The sequence below is a fragment of the Pelophylax lessonae genome (genome assembly GCF_965119305.1).
Source record: "Pelophylax lessonae genome assembly, chromosome: 1".
NCBI lineage: Eukaryota > Metazoa > Chordata > Amphibia > Anura > Ranidae > Pelophylax > Pelophylax lessonae.
In genome coordinates this window covers 248593894-248616357 of record NC_138768.1, presented here as the reverse complement: position 1 = coordinate 248616357, position 22464 = coordinate 248593894, and the positions used below count along the sequence as shown (strand labels likewise).

Here is a 22464-nt window from a genome sequence, read left to right as displayed (position 1 = left end):
CTATTACGATTGATTTCGGAGGTTAGGGGGATGGAACACCTTACTGCAATGGTCCATGATGAAGTGTCTAAATGTAATGCTGTTTGGGACGATTGGGACCTTTATCACACTAATTTGACTTGAGTTCTGATGTCCCCCTTGAGGGTGTGGTTTCATGTTTATTTTCTTTTTCTTATGTTTTCATGCAATCTTTAGTGCCTTGTACTGTTTTTCTAATTATCGCTGTTGCTGCATTGTTCTGTACATGGGGGCACCGCCCCTTGGACTGTAATGTTGGGTCTTTCCTTTGCCCATGTATGTTTCTATTCAATGTATTTTTTCCTTTTTTGCTAAATAAGAATTTTAAAAAAATATATATTTTTCACATAGGAACCACCAGTGTCAAAGACATGGGGGCACCTTAACAAGTAATAACAGAAGACTTTCCTAACTTTATATTATGTGGTAGAAACAGTTCATATTCAAACATATTATTTCTACAGGTATGTTTGTTAGAGAGAAGATATTCAAACTATGTCCCAAGCTGCTTGGAGATTACTGTCTGGGGAAGATACACGTGGGCATGAAATATTCAAAGTACAGGCTATGTTATCAAAGCTAAAAGAAGAGAAGTATTCTCAATAATTAACTTAAGGAAAGACAGGAAAAGGTAAGACATTAAAAAAACAGAGTAAAAGAATGCACAAAAAGAAAGGTAAGCAAAGGAAATGCAGAAAAACAGGAAAGCAATGAGACGTGAGCAGAAGAGAATCCAAAAACAATAGTATACATGAAAGTAGACCTTGAACTTTGTGCACAGTGGCAGTAAACAAGTGCTGTGCAGGGACCGCAGTAACTGACTGTATTAATACATACTGAGTAGGCAACATATTTGTTATCATGATTTCCTTCAGTCCTCTTATTTTTTTTTTTTTTATGTTCACTAAAAGAACTGCACAATCTTCCTTCCTTACTTTCAAAGAAAAAATCATCTATTCTACCAATTTCATTGCTTGTTGGTACATACTTGTTGTGTCCATGGCAATCTGCTTTATGTGGTTGCTTAGATTTTGGAGCTATACATAGTTACATAGTTAGTCAGGTTGAAAAAATACACAAGTCCATCTGGTTCAACCAACAAAAAAAACAAAAAAAAAACAGTAATGAAAACCCAACCATACAATCCCATATACACAATCCTATACCCGCAGTTGATCCAGAGGAAGGCGAAAAACCCAGCAAAGCATGATCCAATTTGCTACAGCAGGGGAAAACAATTCCTTCCTGATCCCCCCAGAGTCAATCGGATATTCCCTGAATCAACTTTACCTAAAAAAAAAAAATTTAGTACCCACTTACTGTATATTAAGTACACCCAGGAAAGAATCTAGACCTTTTTTTAAAGCAATCTAGTGAGCTAGCCAGAACCACCTCTGGAGGGAGTCTATTCCACATTTTCACAGCTCTAACAGTGAAGAAACCCTTCCGCATTTGGAGATGAAATCTGTTTTCCTCTAGACGTAAAGAGTGCCCCCTTGTCCTCTGTGTTGACCTTAAAGTGAAGCTACGTCAGCTGCATGCATGCAAAAATGATGCTTCTGTAGGCCAAGGTCGGCAGGGCTCCTGCCTGCTGCTTGCTGTTATGCTAATGCTGCAGCACAGATTTCTCTTCCCTTTTCCAGTCAGGATAGAGCGAGAGAGGACATTTGCAGCTTCAGCTCCTAAAAGAAACCTGTCCCACTGCCCGGGACAGCAGAGGCCACTATGATTGGGTGCTATGCAGCACGGGAGAGAAAACAGACTGTTGGGCAGCACATAAAACTAGTGGGAATGTAATCCCTAGGGAACAGTTATCTATTATGCCATGATTGGATTGGACTACAAGTCCTAGGATGACAAAAAACTGCAGAAGGAAAAAAAAGGAGGAGAAGCCTGGGCTTGGGGCAGTCTTATATGGGATGTCAGAATTGGCCAGAGACTAGGCTGCTAATTTGGAGAGCTGTCTGTCACAAGTGTTCACTCCTGTGTTGGAGAGAGACTGGGCTCCATATACAGAGGGCACCTGTCTGAGAGACCTAGCGAGCTGGACAAAAGGGATGTCACTGGTTTCATGAGATCACTTCAAGGTCCAGAGTTGCCACCAATGTCACAGGTTCTGGTCATCAGAGAGCCAAAAAAGGCTTCTTAACTAACTGGTAAGAAACCGCTAGCTACAACCTCCCTAATCTCCTGGTAAATGGACAGCACTACCTTAACTTGGGACATATAGGTGCATCTCAAAAAATTAGAATATCATCAAAAAGTTACCTTACTTCAGTAATTCAATTCAAAAAGTGAAACTAATATATTATAAATAGATGCTTACATTAATGATTGCAGGGGAGAATTTAAGGTATTAGGCTGTATTTTCGCTTTAATTTATTTCAGTAATGAAATTCAAAAGGTGAAACACATATATTTTATATAGATGCATTACACACAGATATATTTCAAGCATTTCTTTCTTTTAATTTTGATGATTATGGCTTATAGCTAGTGAAAACCCAAAATTCAGTATCTCAGAAAAATTAGAATATTACATAAGACCAATTAAAAAAAAAGGATTTTTAATACAGAAATGTTGGCTTACTGAAAAGTATGTCCATGTACAATATAGTATGTACTCAATACTTGGTCGGGCTCCTTTTTGCATGAATTACTGCATCAGTGCAGCGTGCATGGAGGAGATCAGCCTGTGGCACTGCTGAGGTGTTCTGTAAGCCCAGGTTGCTTTGATAGTGGCTTTTAGCTCATCTGCATTGTTGGGTCTGGTGTCTTTAATCTTCCTCTTGACAATACCCCACAGATTCTCTATGGGGTTTAGGTCAGGCAAGTTTGCTGGCCAATCTAGCACAGTGATACCATGATAATTACTTCTGGTACTTCTGGCAGTGTGGGCGGGTGTCAAGTCCTGCTGGAAAATGAAATCAGCATCTCCATAAAGCTTGTTAGCAGAGGGAAGCATGAAGTGCTCTAGAATTTCCTGGTAGAGGGCTGCACAGACTTTGGAATTGATAAAACACAGTGGACCATCACCTACAGATTAAATGGCTCCCCAAATCATCAATGACTGTGGAAACTTTACACTGGACCTCATGCAACTTGGATTCTGTGCCTTTCCACTCTTCCTACAGACTCTGGGACCTTGATTTCCAAATTAAATGCAAAATTGTCCACAGTCCATGATGATTTGGGAAGCCATGTCATCTGCTGCCATTTGTCCACTGTGTTTTATCAAGTCTAAAGTCAGTGCAGCCCTCTACTAGGAAATTCTAGAGCACTTCATGCCTCTCTCTGCTGACCAGCATTATGGAGATGCTGATTTCATTTTCCAGCAGGACTTGCTACCTACCCACACTGCCATACGTACCAATATCTGGTTTAATGATCATGGTATCACTGTGCTTGATTGGCCAACAAACTCACCTGACCTAAACCCCATAGAGAATCTGTAGGGTATTGTCAAGAAGAAGATGAGAGACATCAGACCGAACAATGCAGATCAGCTGAAAGCCACTTTTAAAGCAACCTGGGCTTCCATAATACGTCAGAAGGGTCACAGGCTGATCGCCTCCATGTCACACCTCATTGTTGCAGTAATTCATGTAAAAGGAGCCCCGACCAAGTATTGAGTGCATATTATACTGTACATGGACATTCTTTTCAGTACGCTAACATTTCTGTATTAAAAATCCTTTTTTTTATTGGTCTTATGTAATATTCACATTTTCTGAGGTACTGAATTGTGGGTTTTAACTAGCTGTAAGCCATAATCATCAAAATTAAAATAAATAAATGCTTGAAATATATCACTCTGCGTGTAACACATCTATATAAAATATATGAGTTTCACTTTATGGATTTATTTACTGAAATAAATTAAAGTGGAAGTACAGTGTAATACCATAAATTCTCCCCTGCAATCATTAATGTTCCTTTGTACCTTATTTCTTTCATATATTGCACCGGTCACGTGCCCCCCTCTCTCTCTCTCCCTCTCCCTTTCTCTCTCCCCCTCCCTCTCTTTCTCCTTCCCCCTCCCCCTCTCTCTCTCCCTCCCCCTCTCTCCCTCCTTTCCCCCCCCTCCCCCCTCTCAGACATCAGAATAGTCGCTGTTGTCACTTTCCGTACCTGATGACAAATTTTCCCACGAACCGATATTGTTCAGTTTTCCAAGTAACTCAGTTTCGCTGTCGCTGTTTTCCAGTTCGTCTAAAACTGCTTTTGCGCATAAGGAACGCTTTTTGGACGCCATGGTCGTTCTCAATTTTCCAGGCAAAAAAGAACTGGAAAAGCACATGCAGGGCACTGGAAAAGCCACCAGGTGAAATTCTGTGGTGGAATGGCCTGATACATTGTAATCCGTTAGTATCATTTCATTTGGTGCATTTACATTTTTGAATTTGCCGCCAGTTCCACCCCCTGCGTCGCAGGGGGGAACCAGAACACAGGTGGCGGCACCGGCTGAGCACAAAGGGGGAAGATGGCGGGAGGATGGCAGGGAGGACGGCGGGGGATCGCAGGGGAAGGTGAGTTTTATTGTGGGGTAATCCTGAGTGTGGCTCAGGGTTACCGCTTTTGGTACACTATATTAACCCCGAGCCACACTCAGGAATACCGCTAGGGAGGTTAAAGTGTTACTAAACCCACAACATTAAAATCAGTCTGTATCTGTAATCTTCCACATTGTGTAAAAAGTTTTTTTGATCCTGTCTTCTCTGATCCTCCCCTTCTTTCACAGTTCCCAATCCATCTACTGATAGAACGCAGCCTTAGGGGCACTCTGCACATGCTCCATTTGGTGTGTATTGCTAGAGAGTTTTTTTTTTCTTGGTAGGGGGCATGTGATCAGCACAGGGCCAATCAGCCCTGTCCAGACAAGGGATCAGGGGTCCTGCAGCCTCATAGGACAATCAGAGTAGAATGAAAACTCCTCCTACAAGCTTTAACCAGACACTGGTAGAAGTCACAAGACTGCTATATTCTGCTGATGAGAAAAGGTATTTAGCAGTTTATAGTTACTAAAATAATTGCATTTCCATGTTCTGTGTACTGTGGGAGACCAGATATAATGAATGCAGGCTCCTGGGTTTAGTAGCACTTTAAGGATCTCTTATCCCTTTTTTCACAAATATTTATTTGCCGATATGTAAAATATATATTTAATGTTTTTTTAGTGTATTAATAACTGCAATATTTTTTTTTATTATTGCCTACAGACAGTTCTGCTTTAAAGGCATATATTACTTGATTGCTAGGCAACCATGGCATAACTGAATAATTAAGGTAATGCAAAGCACAAGTTATATAGCAAACCATATATATGCATACATTAAAGTAATGTGCATGTAATCCAGATGGACATATTTTATTACTCTAAATACTGTATATTTGACTGTGGATTTCAGGCTAAAGTCCAATGGGTTGGTTTTATGTACAGTAAAACCTTGGATTGGGAGCATAATTTGTTTCGGAAACATGCTTGTAATCCACAGCACTCTTATATCAAAGCGTGTATATTTTATATATGGTTCCTGCGCTATCTTGGATTCTCCCGACCACCCTAATGCTGCACCACAGGAACTGGTACTATGAAACAGTTTTTAGATACTGATAATTTGGGGGGTTGTGATGCGCTTCGGGGTGTTTTAAAATATATTAAAGTGCTTGTGTATAATTGTTCACCTCTGAAATCAATTATCTGTGTACAAAAAACCATACAATTCTGTTGCATATATTCCAAAATATACCTTGATTCATGTAAAAATAAATATAAAGTGCTTAGTGAATATCGTATTCCTTTAAAATTAATAAAGTTGATTATAAAAATGAATAGTGCTCTGTGCATCCAGTGACAATATAAATACAAATCAATTAAAGTTTCAATGATAAAATCCAATGTATCAAATATGTGCAAAATAGCAAATACACATATTACTGAGTGTCTGATCCAAAACAGTGCTTCAAACAGTTCTCAAGCGACTGGCTGCAACAAAAGCCTTGATATAACAAATAAGGTAAAATCAATAAATAACAGGGATTAAATAGTGTGATTTCTTTTCCTCCACCTTGTGCCGTGGTTTAACTTCTAGGTGTGCTATATTCTCACCTCAAATCAGAGGATAATACGCCTGTATTATGTATCTGGATAGATGGTGGTTCCTTTTCCTCCTCTGTTCCAGCGTGGTGTCTAATATCTGCAATCTCTTCCCCGGGATTCCTGTGTTGCTTCCCGACCTAGTACTGTTTGTGGGGATCTTTTAAAGCCTTCCTTTGAGTGTGACCTCTTTGGGTGTATGTCACCTCCTTAGGGCTCATTAAAGTGTTGGGGCCATCATTGTGCAGTATTTTAAAATTTTATTACATAAAATATAGCAGACTTACATTTAAAATCGTCTTATCCAGTGTTAAAAAAAACGCAGTGGGAGCTCTGTCCCATACTGCACGTGACTTCCGGGTTCCTACGTGTTACGTCACGGAGTCACGTGACTTCCTCAGGGAATGCCCATCAAGGGATGTGACGTGCTATTTATGCCGGCCGAGCCGGAAATCCTATAATCGCCATCTTTTTAATGAGCCCTAAGGAGATGAAATACACCCAAAGAGGTCGCACTCAAAGGAAGGCTTTCACCTTCATCAGTCAGCAGTCATGACCAGGAAGACTACCCTGCAGTAGAGTGATCTGAAAGTGAGTCTTGAAGTGCTCATGGAGCACAGCGTGGAAGGGATGACGTCGATGGTGGTGTGGAGGATGGTCTATGTGGACAGCTTTACCCTGGATGCCTGCATACTTAGATCTACCTGCTTTAATCATCAACCATGTGAGTTGCTAAATGATGAACCTTTATTAAATGTAACCATACTGCTACACTTAGAGGCGCCTTTCTTTGCTTTCAGTACAGTTCATATTCCTATCGCACACCTTACTGGTTTGTAGGCACATGTATACTGGGTGCTGAAGCGATCACCAGCTGGCCGCTGGATCAGTTACAAGTAAATACATATTCGCCAGCACACCAAGGATCTTGCAAAATAAGTCCAACAACTTTATTCCAAAGAAGATTACATCAAAAAAATATAGTGCAAAGTTTCGGAGCCACGCAGGGACCCTTCGTCAGGCACTATATTTTTTTGATGTAATCTTCTTTGGAATAAAGTTGTTGGACTTCTTTTGCAAGATCCTTGGTGTGCTGGCGAATATGTATTTACTTCTCTTTGCTTTCATACTCAGTTGTGATGTGATGCTTCTTGTATATCAAGACATCACTTGTTTTATTAAGTCAAAATGTATTTGCAAAACGCTTTTAAACCAAGTTACTCTCAATCCAATGTTTTACTGTACTCAGGGCCAGATTAACGTAGGGGCTATTGGAGCTGCAGCTCTAGGCCCCTACCTTAATATAGGCCCCGGGTTGGCCATATTCACTGTTACCGCTCTTCTGTCACTTGTAAACACAGAAGTCTGGCTTCTATGCTCGCTTCCCCAGGCAGCTCCCTCAGAACCTCCCCACACAGCACGAAGGCCGGACAAGGAGGGACAGTTGCCGATGCATGGATGTGTTTATGGGCTTCAGAGACAGCATCCCATGTTGAATTAGGCATGCATGGCTGCACCCTTCCTCCTCTGGGTGCATGCCAAGGCACGGCCCTTAAGGCCCTTCAAAATCCTCAGCAAAAGCCCATGATGCTCTTAATCCGGCCCTGACTGTACTTACATTAAGCAGGTAGAAATATATGATAATCTCTCTCTTTTTTTTTTTTTTACATGTGGAAGCAGTCTCTAGCAATCTTTTGTACTTGACAACAGTCTTACAATGACTAGTAATAGTTCTTCTAATCTGTGATAACATGGCAACAGCTTCCATGGCGGCAGCATCTAACTGTCCCTTTTAATAGGTCAGCAGTTTTGAATATAACAATCCTATAAACTTTATATCTTACAGTGGCAGACTTATATAAAGGTAATACAGCAATCTTCTGTAATAAGACAGCTCTCTTGCAAGTCTTGTAAAATGGCAGCCTCTTATATGATGGCAGCAATAAAAGAGTTTCAGGTAAGGTCATAGTTACAATAGAGTGTATATTCTGGGTATGGGTAATATTGTGGGTCACAGCTCATTGGTTGGGGTTAGGAATAGGTCAACAGTACATGTACAAGTCCTTATTTAAGCCTGCAAGCAGTATAACAAAGAAATCAATAGAACTGCTATTTAGCCTTCTGAGCAGCAGCTGAATACAATAAGCTATAGAAATATATACATACAAAGGTTTACTGGAAGTGATAATACTATAAATTCTAAGGCTGGATGTCATGCATCACTGCATTTATAATTTCACTCTCCTTTAGCTGCTTGATATTTTAAAATTGAATAATCATAAAGCCGCAACAAATTCCATTATACTTACAACAATAACGAAAAGTGCAGGTGCCACAAATGCCCATATTGCTCCTTTCTGAAGAGACAGCCAACAGCTGAAAAAGAAAATTCACATTTTAACACAAACCTCAGAATCTGGCTCTTAAAAAGAAACTAGACACAACAAAAAATGTAAGTTTGTATCCATGTTATCCCAAAAAATAATGTGTTTGTGCTGCAGCCAGCTAGCCTGCACAATTTACCTTAATCGGAATTTTATGTAATCCATTGCAGCTAGATCCTGCAAGCTCTTTAGTGTGCCTCTGGGAGGACTGCAGGTATTCAGTGCTATTAAGTTGGCAGAATCACAATTCTCACTCTGATATCACACTGCATGGTGTTATCAAGAGGTTAGAAGAAACTCTTACCATTACTGAGCTACAGAGATTATTTTAACTATACAGGTATCACGGAAAAATAAATGACAGGTCATTTCAGTAAGGCTAAGGTTGGTACAAATAGGGTAGTGGGTAACAGGGGAAGGCATAGGGCAGAGATGTATTTGCACAATGACATTTACAGTCATAAAGCTATTCAATGCATAACATGAAAAATAGTATAACTAAAGGCAAAACTTTTCTTTTAGTTTTAGATAAAGGGGAGAGGGATTAGAACACCTGTCAGGTTTTTATTGCTGTCTGTGTCCCTGTAAGGGAGATTCACCCTCTCTATTTGTCTTGATTACCGTTATCATCGAAAGTGAAAGTAAAAGAAAATCTCAAATTTTGGGTCCTCCCCAGAAATGTAATAGAGGAGAAATCTTTTAATGGGGACACTAAACCTTGGGGTCCCCCAATAGATTTTCTATATTTGCAGGGATTTCCTCTCACTTTCTGTTTTGGCTATGGGACAAGAAGTGAAGGTAAATCTCTCTAATGGGTCACAGATGGCAAAAACAAACCTTACAGGGGTTATTACCCTCCTGTACTCTGTGCAATATGAAAAAAAGTTTTGGCTATAGTTCTACTTTAAAGCGGAGCTCCACCCAGAAGGGGAAGTTCCACCTTAAGGACTGGTCCCCCCGCTCCTCTTGCACAATTGACAATTTTAAGGAGTGTGGGAGTGTGGAGGGGGGGGCAAGTACCTGCTTCCCACTTCTGTTCCAAGCACCATGGGCGGAAGGAAGTTCTCCTTCCATCCTTCCACCTTTCCCCTGCAGTCTTCAGGGACACTGACAGGTCGCAGAAGACTGCATCCACCATTCACAATGGGCAGTGCGACTTGTGAAGGTGCCGGTGCTGCAGAGGGAGGACAGAGGATGAAGACAGCTGGGCTGGACTGAGTGCACCGCTGGACCATGGGACAAGTGATTGGCTGTTTTTTAAAAGTCAGCAGCTACAGTTTTTGTAGCTGCTGACTTTTATTTTTTTGGCAGAAGGCTGGAATTCCTCTTTAGGCCTTATACACTATCAGTGATGCAACATTAAAACAGTGCAGGTTGCAACATTTTTACTAGTGCAACATATAAACAATAATTCCCATTCCATGCTAGAATGTAACATGTGCCTCAGAAATAGGAAAATCTGTGACATTTTGCATGAATATCGCAATTTGTTTGCCATATAATCAAAAAGATTGCATATATTTTGGGTGCATAGAAAAAGCGCCTTTGTGTGCCAAGCAGCAGTCGGTGCAGAAGTACAACTTGCCTCCCACAAGACTGCAGTGCGGCAGCCAATGCTAACTTTGACAGCTTTGTAAGGAGGTCCAGCACGCTGGGACCTGTGTTTACACCCAAAAGCTTGGCTGTGACAACAAGATCCCAGGTCATTACCACTTGGCTCTGAGGATGTGCAGGAGAAGTGCTAAAATGTATTAACATCAATAATAATAATGAACTTGTGAAATGTTGCTGTATGTTTATCACGTGACTGCAAAAAAAAAAAAAGCTTTGGACCCTTTGGAGGAAACTTTGGTGTGCTGATGACATTTCTTCACTTTGATCATCACCATTTGAAAAGAAACACCATACCCCCTGTTTTGGTGACAAATGAACATTTTCAGATTTCCCCTCCTTTTCACTTTGATAATGGGCAATAGGACAAGCAGAGAGAGTCAATCTCCCAAGCAATGCCACAGACAACAATAAAAACACTGATGTAGCAGAATTTCCAGGCATTGGGCCTGATGTGGGTCTGCCTTTATTACCGGAAGCGCCAGCCACCCATTTAAGCTGAATACCCAAGTGTGAGATCTGAGACAATGAACAGTCCGGCATCTTTGTTTTGTTTTGTTTATTTTGTATGAGGATGGGAGAAGGGAATGAGTGGGATAGTCCTCTGGCTCAACTAGGTACAAATTGGGACTCTTGAAGAAAAATGCCTACTGACGCTGCCTTGGCGTTGGCTAAATGCCGGTCAACGCCCGTTGGCGCTTGTGAAACTGACTTGCTTTCTGTGACTTCTGACACTTCTTGTTAGCTCAAAAGTCAAGCACTGTACTGAAGACTGACTTCTGACACTCTGGTTAGCTCAAAAGTCTAGCACTGCTCCCTCCAGTCCTTCCTGACTGAGAAAGCCTCTGTAAACTGCTTCTGTTGTAACTCTCAATACTGCACACTGTACACTTAACGCTTCAGGGCCCAACTGCTGGAACCCCCTTTACTCTACTGTACACTGCATGCTGTACACTTAACACTTCAGAGCCCAACCGCTGGCACCCTCTCTACTCTTCAGGGTCCACACTGGCACCCCCTTTTACTCTTCAGGGTCAACACTGGCACCCCCTTTTCTTTTGCTCCTGCATCGGCTAGCTAGCTCCCAGATCCCTCTGACCTTCTCCGGAGTGGTCCCCTCTCCCTAGGCAGACCCCCAGGGGCAGTTTGCAGTACTCACGACCGGGAATGCTTTCCTGAAACTTGACCCCTTTCAGCTCCGCTGGTCCTCTAAACACCGTATCCTCTCTGCAGCTCAGCTCAGCCCTCTGTCCCCTCAGGCCAGCCACCTGGGACATCCGATTCCTCTTGACAGGAGGAGAGACAGCCATGCTTTCCCTCCTGGGACTCTGCTTCCCGCCAAAGACATTACGTCATGTGCTCTCCTAAAACTTATATCCACTCCCAGAATGCTGTGCAGCAGAATCTGCCTTTCTGGGGTAGATACAAGCCTGGGTGTGCCATTGGCCCGGGTTTTCTCCACTGTCCAATGAGAGCCCTCATTGAGCACAGTGGGGAGACTCCCTAGTCTCAACAGCCACACCTGGGAACCATGACAACCCAGCTGAAAACCATGGCCCTGCTGATAAGCAGACAAGGCCTACTACAGTTTACCTAGCACCTACCTTGTAGGGTGCTACACTGAAAAGGGCTTTTAAGAATTACTTACTCTATTTAAAACTAAGAAAATATTTTAAAGTCTGCCAACTGTAAGGAACCGCGCCTCAACTCTACAAAAATGTATGGTATGAAGAATCAGAAAATGTACTGTAGATTTTATTTACGGATACAGTAGTTGTTGTATATGATGGGTGTTCATTGTAATTGGGTTGATTTACTAAAGAAGTGGAGAATTTCCACCCATTAAATTGTGTTAATATTCTCTTGAATCATCCAATCATGTGAAAAGCATATTTATTTTTACTTTGAATACATGTACAGATGAAGTAAGCCAACAACACTTGTTTATAACTTTAGTAGGGCCTATCAAAATTGTTTCTGGTAAATGTATTAGCCATTCGAGCCATGACTCTTGGTGACCTATTGACTGTGATATATTTGATTTAAAATGTAAGTGCACAGGAGACACAACTCTACTAAAAAGAACAACAGAAGATATGGAAAAACACAAGCAGGATGGAAACAACCTTATCTGACACGGTCTTTCAGTACAACCACTAATCTCTAAAGTAATGTTATTTTCTATAATAGTCAAATGATGCTGTCTCGGAGGAATTGTAAGGAGCCCTTAAAGTTGAAAACAAAAAAGTACTGAATTTCTCAGTCCAAGCTGAGCAGCCCAAGGCTAAGAAGCAAGGACTGCTGCCTTAGGCAATATCTTTTGCACTAAAAGAGCTGTTAAAAAAAGACACTTTTCTGTCAGGAAAGTTTTAAGTTTTCAGAAAATGTTAGCAGTGCCAGCAGGGCAAATTTTCTTTTTTCAATAAAAAAGCAAATGATTTAGCATAGCGAGAGAGCAAACAGCTCCGAAAGCAAAACACAATATATGGCAAGCTTTAAGCTTATTTGTTGCTGATGTTGAAGGATTTAGCCAAAGAAATATATGTATTTGTATCAGTTTTTGGGAAGGCGGCTCTCCTGGGCATTTGATAAATGACCACGTTAATGCCTGTCATTGTACTCAGTCTATAAACCTGAGAGGGGTTTATTCTTTCTGCAGTGATGGAGTGATCTAATCTCATGTTCCCAGGGTACATATTTTGAGGACGTAGGCACATGTGGCATTCTTGCAAGAAAAATGAGTGTCTGGTGCCAGTCAGCTCTCTTTCTACATTACTTATTCTACTTTTAAAGATGAAATCATTTCCAGCTTTTCAGTGGTGCTAAAAGATCCAAACATAAGGAAGCAAAAGGCTAGGTGACTCAGAAAGTCAATTTATCCAGCCAAATGAATGCTACTATACTTTATTTGCCACCTTAGATGCGTTGCCCCCATAGAATATCTAACTCATTTTTAAATTATAGAAAATTTCCAGGTAAATTGGAAATCCCCTTTTTCTCTGTTTTGTGAGAGGGAAGCTGCTGAGAGGCTGATTCGGAAACTGATATTGCACTGCAGCTATACAGATATCATTTTATTTTTCTCAGTATTTGAATGGTCAGATTTCATTCGGCCAAGCACTGCTGTTCCCTAAGAGTCTGCAAAAGGTGAAGTCTGCTATACAACATGTTACCAACCAGTACAGTAATAGGCAAATAAAGTTTTTTCTTTTGAAAAATGATTATATCTCGTCCTTCTCTATCTCTACACAACGTTTCTACTGATACAGAATATTAATTGTTTCCACAGTACTCAGATACGGGATCTAAAACTTAATATAAATACATTTTTTTTGTGAAAAATGCTTTTTCTAAAACACTACTGTTAGCTACATAAATCTCTGAGTAGTCAGACAGCTTTGTGCCCCATGCTTCCAGGCTCTATATTAGTCACATTGAGGTTGATTTACTAAAACTGTAGAGTGCAAAATTTGATGCAGCTCTGCATAGAAACCAATCAGATTCCAGTTTTATTGATCAAAGCTTAACCAGCAATCACAGAGCCCCTTTACCATGTATTCAGCTGTGTCCAATGACAGCTGGGAAACCAAAAAGAAACAAACAAATCACCGCTCTGAAAGCAGCCAGCTGAGCCGGATGGATCCCGACCAACTGTGGCAGTCCTGCAGGAATGGGTGCTCACCAAGGTCCACAACCTGAGAAGTCCATGTAAGTAGAAAAGAAAGTGGCACTTCCAGACCCAGGAACTTGGAAACTTGAGTTTTATTCTTCAAATCAAAGGTACAACATCAGACAGGAACCCAAGACAAACTGGATAGCAGACGCGTTTCACACCTTGTGCTTATTCATTGCAATGAATAAGCACAAGGTGTGAAATGCGTCTGCTGTCCAGTTTGTCTTGTGTTCCTGTCTGATGTTGTACCTTTGATTTGAAGAATAAAACTCAAGTTTCCAAGTTCCTGGGTCTGGAAGTGCCACTTTCTTTTCTACTCCAATGACAGCTGATCATGGAAGTAAACACAAGTCGGTTATCTGCTTTTTTTTCCTTACGCCGACAGTATAAGGAGAGAAAAAGAGAGCCAATAACCAGCTTGTGTTAAAGGGACATTGGCACTGATTATCAGTGTCCTGATTATTAGTGCAGTCCCAACAGTGCCCACCAGCAGTTAGAGACCCATAAGTGTCTCAGGAGGCTCAAATTTCACCTCAGGTTTGAAACTTTGACTAGCTATGGAGTGTGAAGAATTGGGTGCTAGTCAGTTTTTAAAGGATTGAGTTTATTCAATCCTGATACCCTGGGAGAGAGGAAGTAGGGCATAAACTCCAAAATCTACTTACGTTCGATACAGAAAAAAAGACATACAAGCCTAAACCAGAACTCTTTTTCTGACTGCAAAGTAATATCGGCACGTAAATCTTTATGAATGGAACACCAGACGTCCTGCGAGGTCCAGGCTTCTACCCAGCTTATCTAGACAATCCTCCAGCAACCATAGGTCACCCCTGGTGATTCTATCCAGGTTCCAGCTTCACTCTTTCTGTGTAAATCCTTCAAAGACTGCAAGATAACAGAGCCAAAACCCAGGCTTTTTTTCAGTTTTTAGTTGGTATGTACAGTTAGCCCATACTCAACATGTTTGCCAGGTGGAACCGCTTCCCCAGGAGTTAAAAAAAATGGGAGAACAATAATCCTACAAAGATAGAATAAAGATATACAAATATGCAATTAATAATACATGTATTATTATATACATTTATATATTAATAAATATTATTAATTGTATATTTGTGTATCTATATATGTTTTTCATATAATATAATAAAGACTTTTGTTGATTTTATGTGATTTTTACACTTTTGATTGTACCAAGAAAATCGTCCCTGCCCTTCCCTTCCCCTTCTCGTGGCCTCATGGCTTTAAAAATGAATTGCATGTAGGATGAAGGTACCTTTTTATAAATACCTATTGGTAAGAGCACTTGCAAATTTCCTAAGCATAACATCTTGACAAACATTTACCCACGCAGGGGTACAGTATAGTGAGCATAACAGGAAGGTGTGGGATGGAAAAGTCCAATCAAGGGACTTTTATAAGTACTAACTGTCCACTGGGCGACCGAGTGGAATAAACCAAAGGTCCATATAAATCACCAGGACCTAAGAGTCATCTAACAGGGGCCCAAGTTGCAGGTGTATTGGTTTACAGTTTAGAGTTTAGAGTATTGCATATATAGTTTAGAGTATTGCATGTACTGGTGAATTGGACACCCCCCCAGATCGGGTTGAACAATTGGTAGAGAAGTACAAAAAGACTTTGGGATCTAGCAACACTGGCCACTTGCCAACAAGAAATAGGCCCTAAGTCCAAGGACTTAGGGTCACCCTAGATCAAAGGTGACCGAGGGTAGCCATAAACATAAGGTCTCAGCTGCAAAAAAGAGAAGGAGAAATAAAAAGGACAACATAAGGAACAGGGTAGAGAAAAGAGGGAGGGGGGAGGAGGAGAAGTCTCGCAGGAGGGGGAAGTACCAAATTAGTTGTTAGGAGAGACCCATGCTGTTTCGATGCATAGGTGGGGAGAGCATAGGACCACCAAGGTGACCATACTTTGAGGAATTTGGAGTGAGAATCCTTTAGAATACTTTACATGGACCAGAACCCAGTGAGACGGGGACAGGACCACCAGATGCGTAATACATACCCACATTGGCCACATTCTCTAAAGCACTGGTTGCTATAGGATGGGTTGGAACTCACTATCCAGGGGCAGAAACCAGCACCATCATAGAAGAACTTTGTATACAGTTTCCAGAGTAGCTGTGTTGAAGGAGCACTTAGCCAAGGAGGACCAAGCCTTGTTCCAGTCCACTGGATCAATAGGTCTCCAGGTCCTGTTCCTACCGCAACTTATAGGACGCGGCTGTAGGAGACTCTATAGCATTTATAAAAGAGTACATTTTCGAGATAGCACCTGGGGCATGGTGAATAGAGGCAAAGGTGTTCAAAAAATGTATTTTGGAAAGGATAAGAGGAGTTGCCTCTAAGTGAAGAGACCCAACGGCATAGTTGGGCATGGTGAAAAAATTCTGCAGGGGGCGCCTCATGAGTATCCTGGAAGAAAGACCAGTGGGAAGAGAGCTGGAGGAAAGAAAATATCAGACCTCCAAGAAATTTCAATTTAATTTTAACCTGAATGCAGGCTATTTTGTTTTATAATTATTGTTTTATTACCAATAGGTTAGCTTTTCACATTTCTACTGTACAAATGAGAAAAATAGGAATTATACTTTAATGGGAAGAAATCTGTGTTTTTATGTCTGTTTTTTTTTTTTTTTTTATTGGCATTGTTTTTTATCTTTGTATTTTTTTGCTGAAACTTTGGTAATAATTCATCTCTTAGGTTACAGTAATAATCTTATTATTTGAGTCCCCAGATTAAGAAGTTTAAAACCCCTGCCCTACAAGACTCCAGTACTAGGAAAGTTTTGATTAGTATGTCCTTAGATCTCACAGAAATATCTATATCATCAGCATAACACAATATCTGTATTTGTTTGATAAAGATATGGTCTATTGTTTGTATGCTTTTTTTTAATGTTTTCTCTCTTTATCTCTATCTATGTTCTGTATTATTATCATTGTATATCTGTTGTGTTCTGTATTGTAAAATACTATGGACTTTGCAACCTTAATATATACTCTCTAACAATATAAAACCAGAAATATAATGCCAGTAAGCACTAACCTCAAAAAAAAACACTTTTTTTCCCCCTCACATTTCACATTATTTGTGACCAGATTCTAGCATCATTTTTTTATTATTATTTTTATTATTATTTTTTATTATTAATAGAATGGCTCTACTGACCTCAGGGAGACAGTTCTTTAGACCGTTACTTAAAAATATATATTTGGCTGATCTAGAGGAAACAAAAGTACCAAGTTCTGATGAATTGTTGATCTATAATTGCTCAGTTAAGTGTATTGAAGCTAGTCACAGAAAGAGAATCCTGTAAGGGCTAGAAATAAATCAGTTGACAATACTCCCACAGTGGAGCTCTAAAGCAGACTTTCAAGGTGGCATTATTTTATCTCTAAGTTCCAGTGAATATTCATTTGTGTCACCAGCGACTCACAGGCTGTGAGCACCTTCCGAGTTAGTGATTATGGTAAATTAAACTAATCCTTCCTTGGCATTAGGTATGAAGCTTGTAAGATAAAATAAAGTACCTTAATACCTTAAAATACTTGGTTGCAAATTCTTAAATAATGCGTTTAATATGTAAATGCTTAAAAATTCTTCTGATAAAATAGCAGCCAAGCTATGAAAAGCGTTCGGTTCTATTTTTTTTTTCAGTTCCATTTTGACAATATTTGTATGTGTTATTTTATATTGTGGAAGATTCCTTATTTTTTTGTCATAAAGGAAACCTGTTATATAGACAATATAGACAAACTAACTAATGGGTGCCTGAACATACCTGGAAGTGAACTAACCTCAGTTTCTCAAGGCAGGTTCACTGGCAGGTAACCAGTTCACTGAACACACAGTTTTCAGTTCTGCTCAGCTGCACCCTTCCATGAGCTCCATAGACTCTGTCTCCAACCTTAAGGTCTTTAGCAAGTCAGAGCCAAGCCATGATTCCCCTGTACTACGTAATACAATACAGATACCTCCTAATAGAGTCATTGTGTAATGCTGGGGAACATGCTTGATCTGTGCTGGCAGATTGGGACTGCTATACAATACAATACAAGTGTTAAAATAAGTGTGTGTGTTTTTTTATTTTACATGGCGAAGGATTAGAACTCCTCTCATTTTTTTTTACTATGTGTGCCCCTCACTAAATAGATTAATCTTACTTTACTGGTGCCTATTACGAGCAGACAGTAATGCAAAATCTAAAATATTTGTAAATCTGAAAAATTTCCACTTACTTCTTCAACAAATTTTTTGGTATGCTTGTAATGCTGATGTACTTCATTTGGTCCTAGTCACATAATAACCAATATACACATCTTTGCTTACTCTACTTACTTTTCACCTTCTCCATAGCTGCCCAAAGCAGATGTTACAGACACGATGCATATCACCAAGGATAAACCTGAAATGAAAGTAGGCTGCACATTAGGTGAAAAATGTATTTTTTGTGGTATCTCTATGAGCAATGCCCAGTTTATATTTATTGCAGACAGAGGAAGAATTTACACCTTTACAGGGTTTATTTGATATAATAAAACATTTTATTTCATACTGAAACACCTGCATTTTGGCCGGACAAATGATGCAAAAAAAGAAAAAAAAATGGAAATAAGTTGAATAATATTGGGTATATTACACTACTGACATGGTATCAATTGTGAACACAGTGGCTTGGGTTGGAGGAATTATGTGCTTTGGGTATAAAGTAAGTCAACTATGATATGATAAACATGGCTGCTTTATCTTATAGTGCAAGGTCATGTTACCAGTGGGGTACCTCAGGGATCTGTACTGGGACCAATTTTGTTTAATATCTTCATAAGTGATATTGCAAAAGGCCTCGATGGTAAGGTTTGTCTTTTTGCTGATGACACAAAGATATATAACAGGGTTGATGTTCCTGGAGGGAAATGCCAAATGGAAAAGGATTTAGGAAAACTAGAAGAATGGTCAGAACTCTGGCAACTGAAATTTAATGTGGATAAGTGCAAGATAATTTACCTGGGGCGTAAAAACCTAAGGGCAGAATATAGAATATTTGACACAGTCCTGACCTCAGTATCTGAGGAAAGGGATTTAGGAGTAATTATTTCAGAAGACTTAAAGGTGGGAGGACAATGTAATAGAGCAGCACGAAATGCCAGCAGAATGCTTGGATGTATAGGGAGAGGTATAAGCAGTAGAAAGAGAGAAGTGCTTATGCCGCTGTACAGAACACTGGTGAGACCTCACTTGGAGTATTGTGCGCAGTACTGGAGGCCATATCTCCAGAAGGATATAGATACTCTAGAGAGAGTTCAGAGAAGAGCTACTAAACTAGTACATGGATTGCAGGAAAAAACTTACCAGGAAAGGTTAAAGGACCTTAACATGTATAGCTTGGAAGAAAGAAGAGACAGAGGGGATATGATAGAAACTTTTAAATACATAAAGGGAATCAACTCGGTAAAGGAGGAGAGCATATTTAAAAGAAGAAAAACTACCACAAGAGGACACCGTTTTAAACTAGAGGGGCAAAGGTTTAAAAGTAATATGAGGAAGTATTACTTTACTGAGAGAGTAGTGGATGCATGGAATAACCTTCCTGCAGAAGTGGTAGCTGCAAATACAGTGAAGGAGTTTAAGCATGCATGGGATAGGCATAAGGCTATCCTTCATATAAGATAGGGCCAGGGACTATTCATAGGATTCAGATATATTGGGCAGACTAGATGGGCCAAATGGTTCTTATCTGCCGACACATTCTATGTTTCTATGTTTCTATGTTTCTATGTGCAGGGGGCTCCAAATGTTCTAAACAAAGGGCCAATTTAATTCCCATTAGACTTTAGGGGGGTCAGATTGTGGCCATTGGGAGTTGAAATTGTCCTGGTGTCAGTGGGAGGAAATGTATCTCATCACTGGTATCAATGGAAGGAATAGTGCCCCACTGTTAGTGTCACTGGGAGGAATAGTGCCCCATTATTGATGTCAGCAGGAAAAATAGTCCCCTATCACTGCTGTCAGTGGGAGGTATAGTGTCCTGTTGTTAGTAACAGAAATGATGTTCCACCGTGTCAGTTAGAGGAATAGTGTCTTGCATCAGTGGGAGGAAAAGTGCCCAAGGACCAGATAAAGCAAAGTGCCACATCCAGCCCCCCGGGCTACAGTTTGGAGACCACTGCTGAAATATACACATAGCAATAGTAACTAGAAATCATTTATCCACCAAAACAGCATTTTAACACTAGAGTAGACAGCCATCATTTAAATATGTAAATGATCAATACATCCTAATACTTGATTGAGTATTGCTCTGCCCAATGTGTTTCATCATTTGGTACTTTACTAAGATCTCTGATTAGTTTTGTCAGCCGGAATTTAAGAACTTTATGATCCTTATACAGTCACAAGTGACAAACATTTTGGATTGAGCTATTTTAAAATATCAGGTGCTTCCTTTAAGACATTCTTGTGATCCAACTCTAATAACTTGGTAAGCAATGTTAGGTAATCATGCTGTATAAACAGTGAGTTTATGGTTCCACTAGTTTCAGGGTGTTAGGAAGACCATACTAGCAGTCTTGACGACAAAAGTCCTGCAAACCATGCTCTGGCTGTCAAATTAGAGCATATCCAGACACAGGAACAAAAATGTAATGTATTTAATCTACCAGTCCTTCGATGAGATCACTGAATTTGTTTTCTTCATTCAGGCTTTTTCCTTTATTTTTACCTGGTGATCCTATCAGTAACACACTAGTTGTCCTAGAGGGGACGATGCTCACCCACTGTACCGCATCTATGGAGGAGCAGCATTGTACCCTGAATGACAGTAAGTGTATTAAGACAACAAAACACCTACCCCTCTACTCATCTCCACATCTCCCATCTCCTGTAATCTACAGGAAATAAACAGTGGAGCTAAGGCAGCCGTCACAGGATGGTAAAAAGGTCACTGCATTTCAGGCAAGATCAACAGGTATTTATTTACAATTACTGAACAGATAGAACAAAACACTTCCGATTGGAAATGTACCCGTCCAAAAAGAGAAAATATTAAAAGTTTGTTGTTAGAGATTGCACACTCCCTAATTAACCACTTCACGCCCACACTATAGCACAAAGACGGCTATAGCGCAGGCTTACTTTGCCGGGAGGGCATCCATGACATCCTCCCATGACTCAGCTGATCACAGATAAGTGTAAAGCAGCACAGCAGCCATTTACTATGTGATCAGCTGTGTCCAATGACAGCTGATCCCGGATGTAAACACATGCCGGTTTTCAGCTTTTCTTTCCTCATGCTGACAGCGTGAGGAGAGAAGAAGAGTGCTGATAACTGGCTTGTGTTAAAGGAACAACAACACTAATAATCAGTGCTCACTAGTGCTGCCCATCAATGTCCATCAGTGCCTCCTCACCTATCAGTGCTGCCTATCAGTGCCGCCAATCAGTGCTGCCTATTAGTCCCAACTGTCAGTGTCCTTCAGTGCCGCCTATCAGTGCCCATCAGTACCGCCTATTAGTGTAGCCTCATCAGTGCCTCCTCATCAGTGCCAACTGGTGCCACCTCATCAGATGGAATCAGAGCAGACTTCTGGTAATTTAGAAGCCAACCAAACTCCTTCAGGGTCTGTATAGTGATTTCCACATTGTCCATCAAGGCAGCAGAGGACTCCATTTGCAAGAGGGGGTCATCCAGGTAGCCCAGTACCACAATTTTCTGCTGATGTAGCAACACCAGAACTGGAGCCACCACTTTTGTGAAGACCCAAGGAGCGGAGGCGAGACCAAAGGGTAAGGAAAAAACCTTTCCAGAAGGCAAGAAAAAAAACTATCTTGTAACCGAACAGTATCACTTCGTGGACCCATTTGTCATTTACCAAGGAGGTCCACAGGCCCAGGAACTAGTGAAGACGTCCCCCCACCCCAGGTATGGGTGAGGGCGCACCTTCATGCTGAAGGAGTCTTGTCAGCGGGTCTGAAGAATCCCACTCTCAGCTTGCCAGACCATGGCTGCTTGGAACCTGCCAAGGACGACTTGAAAGGTTTTGAACCCTTGTCAGTGGACCCTTAGGGATGAAAAACTTTTTGTGAGGTGAGAAAGGCAGATTGCATCTGCGACAAGGTTCATTTTCCTTCCCAGACTGTGGAACAAAGTTACTCTTCCTCCCTGTGAGACTCCTAATGATGTCATCCAGGATAGCCCCAAACAGGCGGATGCAATGAAAGGGTAAATCAGTCAGAGCTTTTTTAGAAGTCTGGTCCGCAGACCAACACCTAAGCCACAATACAAGCCTAAGCACCACTGCCAAAACAGATAACTTATAAATCAGTGGAGCCGCATTCAAAGAGGCATCACAGACAAACTGCAGCCCCTGGACCAACTGGTCCGCCAACTCTGCAAAGGTAGGGGGAATCTGCTTACCCTCTAGATCACAAAATTTTAGCCCACTCAGATGGTGTTTGCGACACTAGGGCAATGGCCAGGACTGGCCTCAGTGCCGAACCAGCAATAGTGAACATATTGCGGGCCACGAAACTGCGCCTTCCTGTCAGGTGGAAGTTTAAAAGCCAGGGACTCTACCAGAATCATGGTTGTCTTGTTTAACCTGGAGACAGGGGGGGTCCACCCCTGGTGGGACAGTCCACTTCTTGAAAAGTGACTC

General features: G+C 40.8%; 1 protein-coding gene across 1 annotated transcript in view; it reads right to left on the bottom strand.

Moving 5' to 3' along the window:
- ADGRD1 (adhesion G protein-coupled receptor D1) overlaps positions 1-22464 on the bottom strand; it is an 897745-nt gene that overhangs the window by 192899 nt on the left and 682382 nt on the right. The window contains exons 19-20 of the mRNA XM_082270985.1: positions 18149-18215; positions 8425-8491 (exon numbers count right to left, since the gene is read on the bottom strand). Of these exons, the coding sequence (XP_082127111.1) occupies positions 8425-8491; positions 18149-18215 (134 nt within the window). The remainder of the gene's footprint in view (positions 1-8424; positions 8492-18148; positions 18216-22464) is intronic.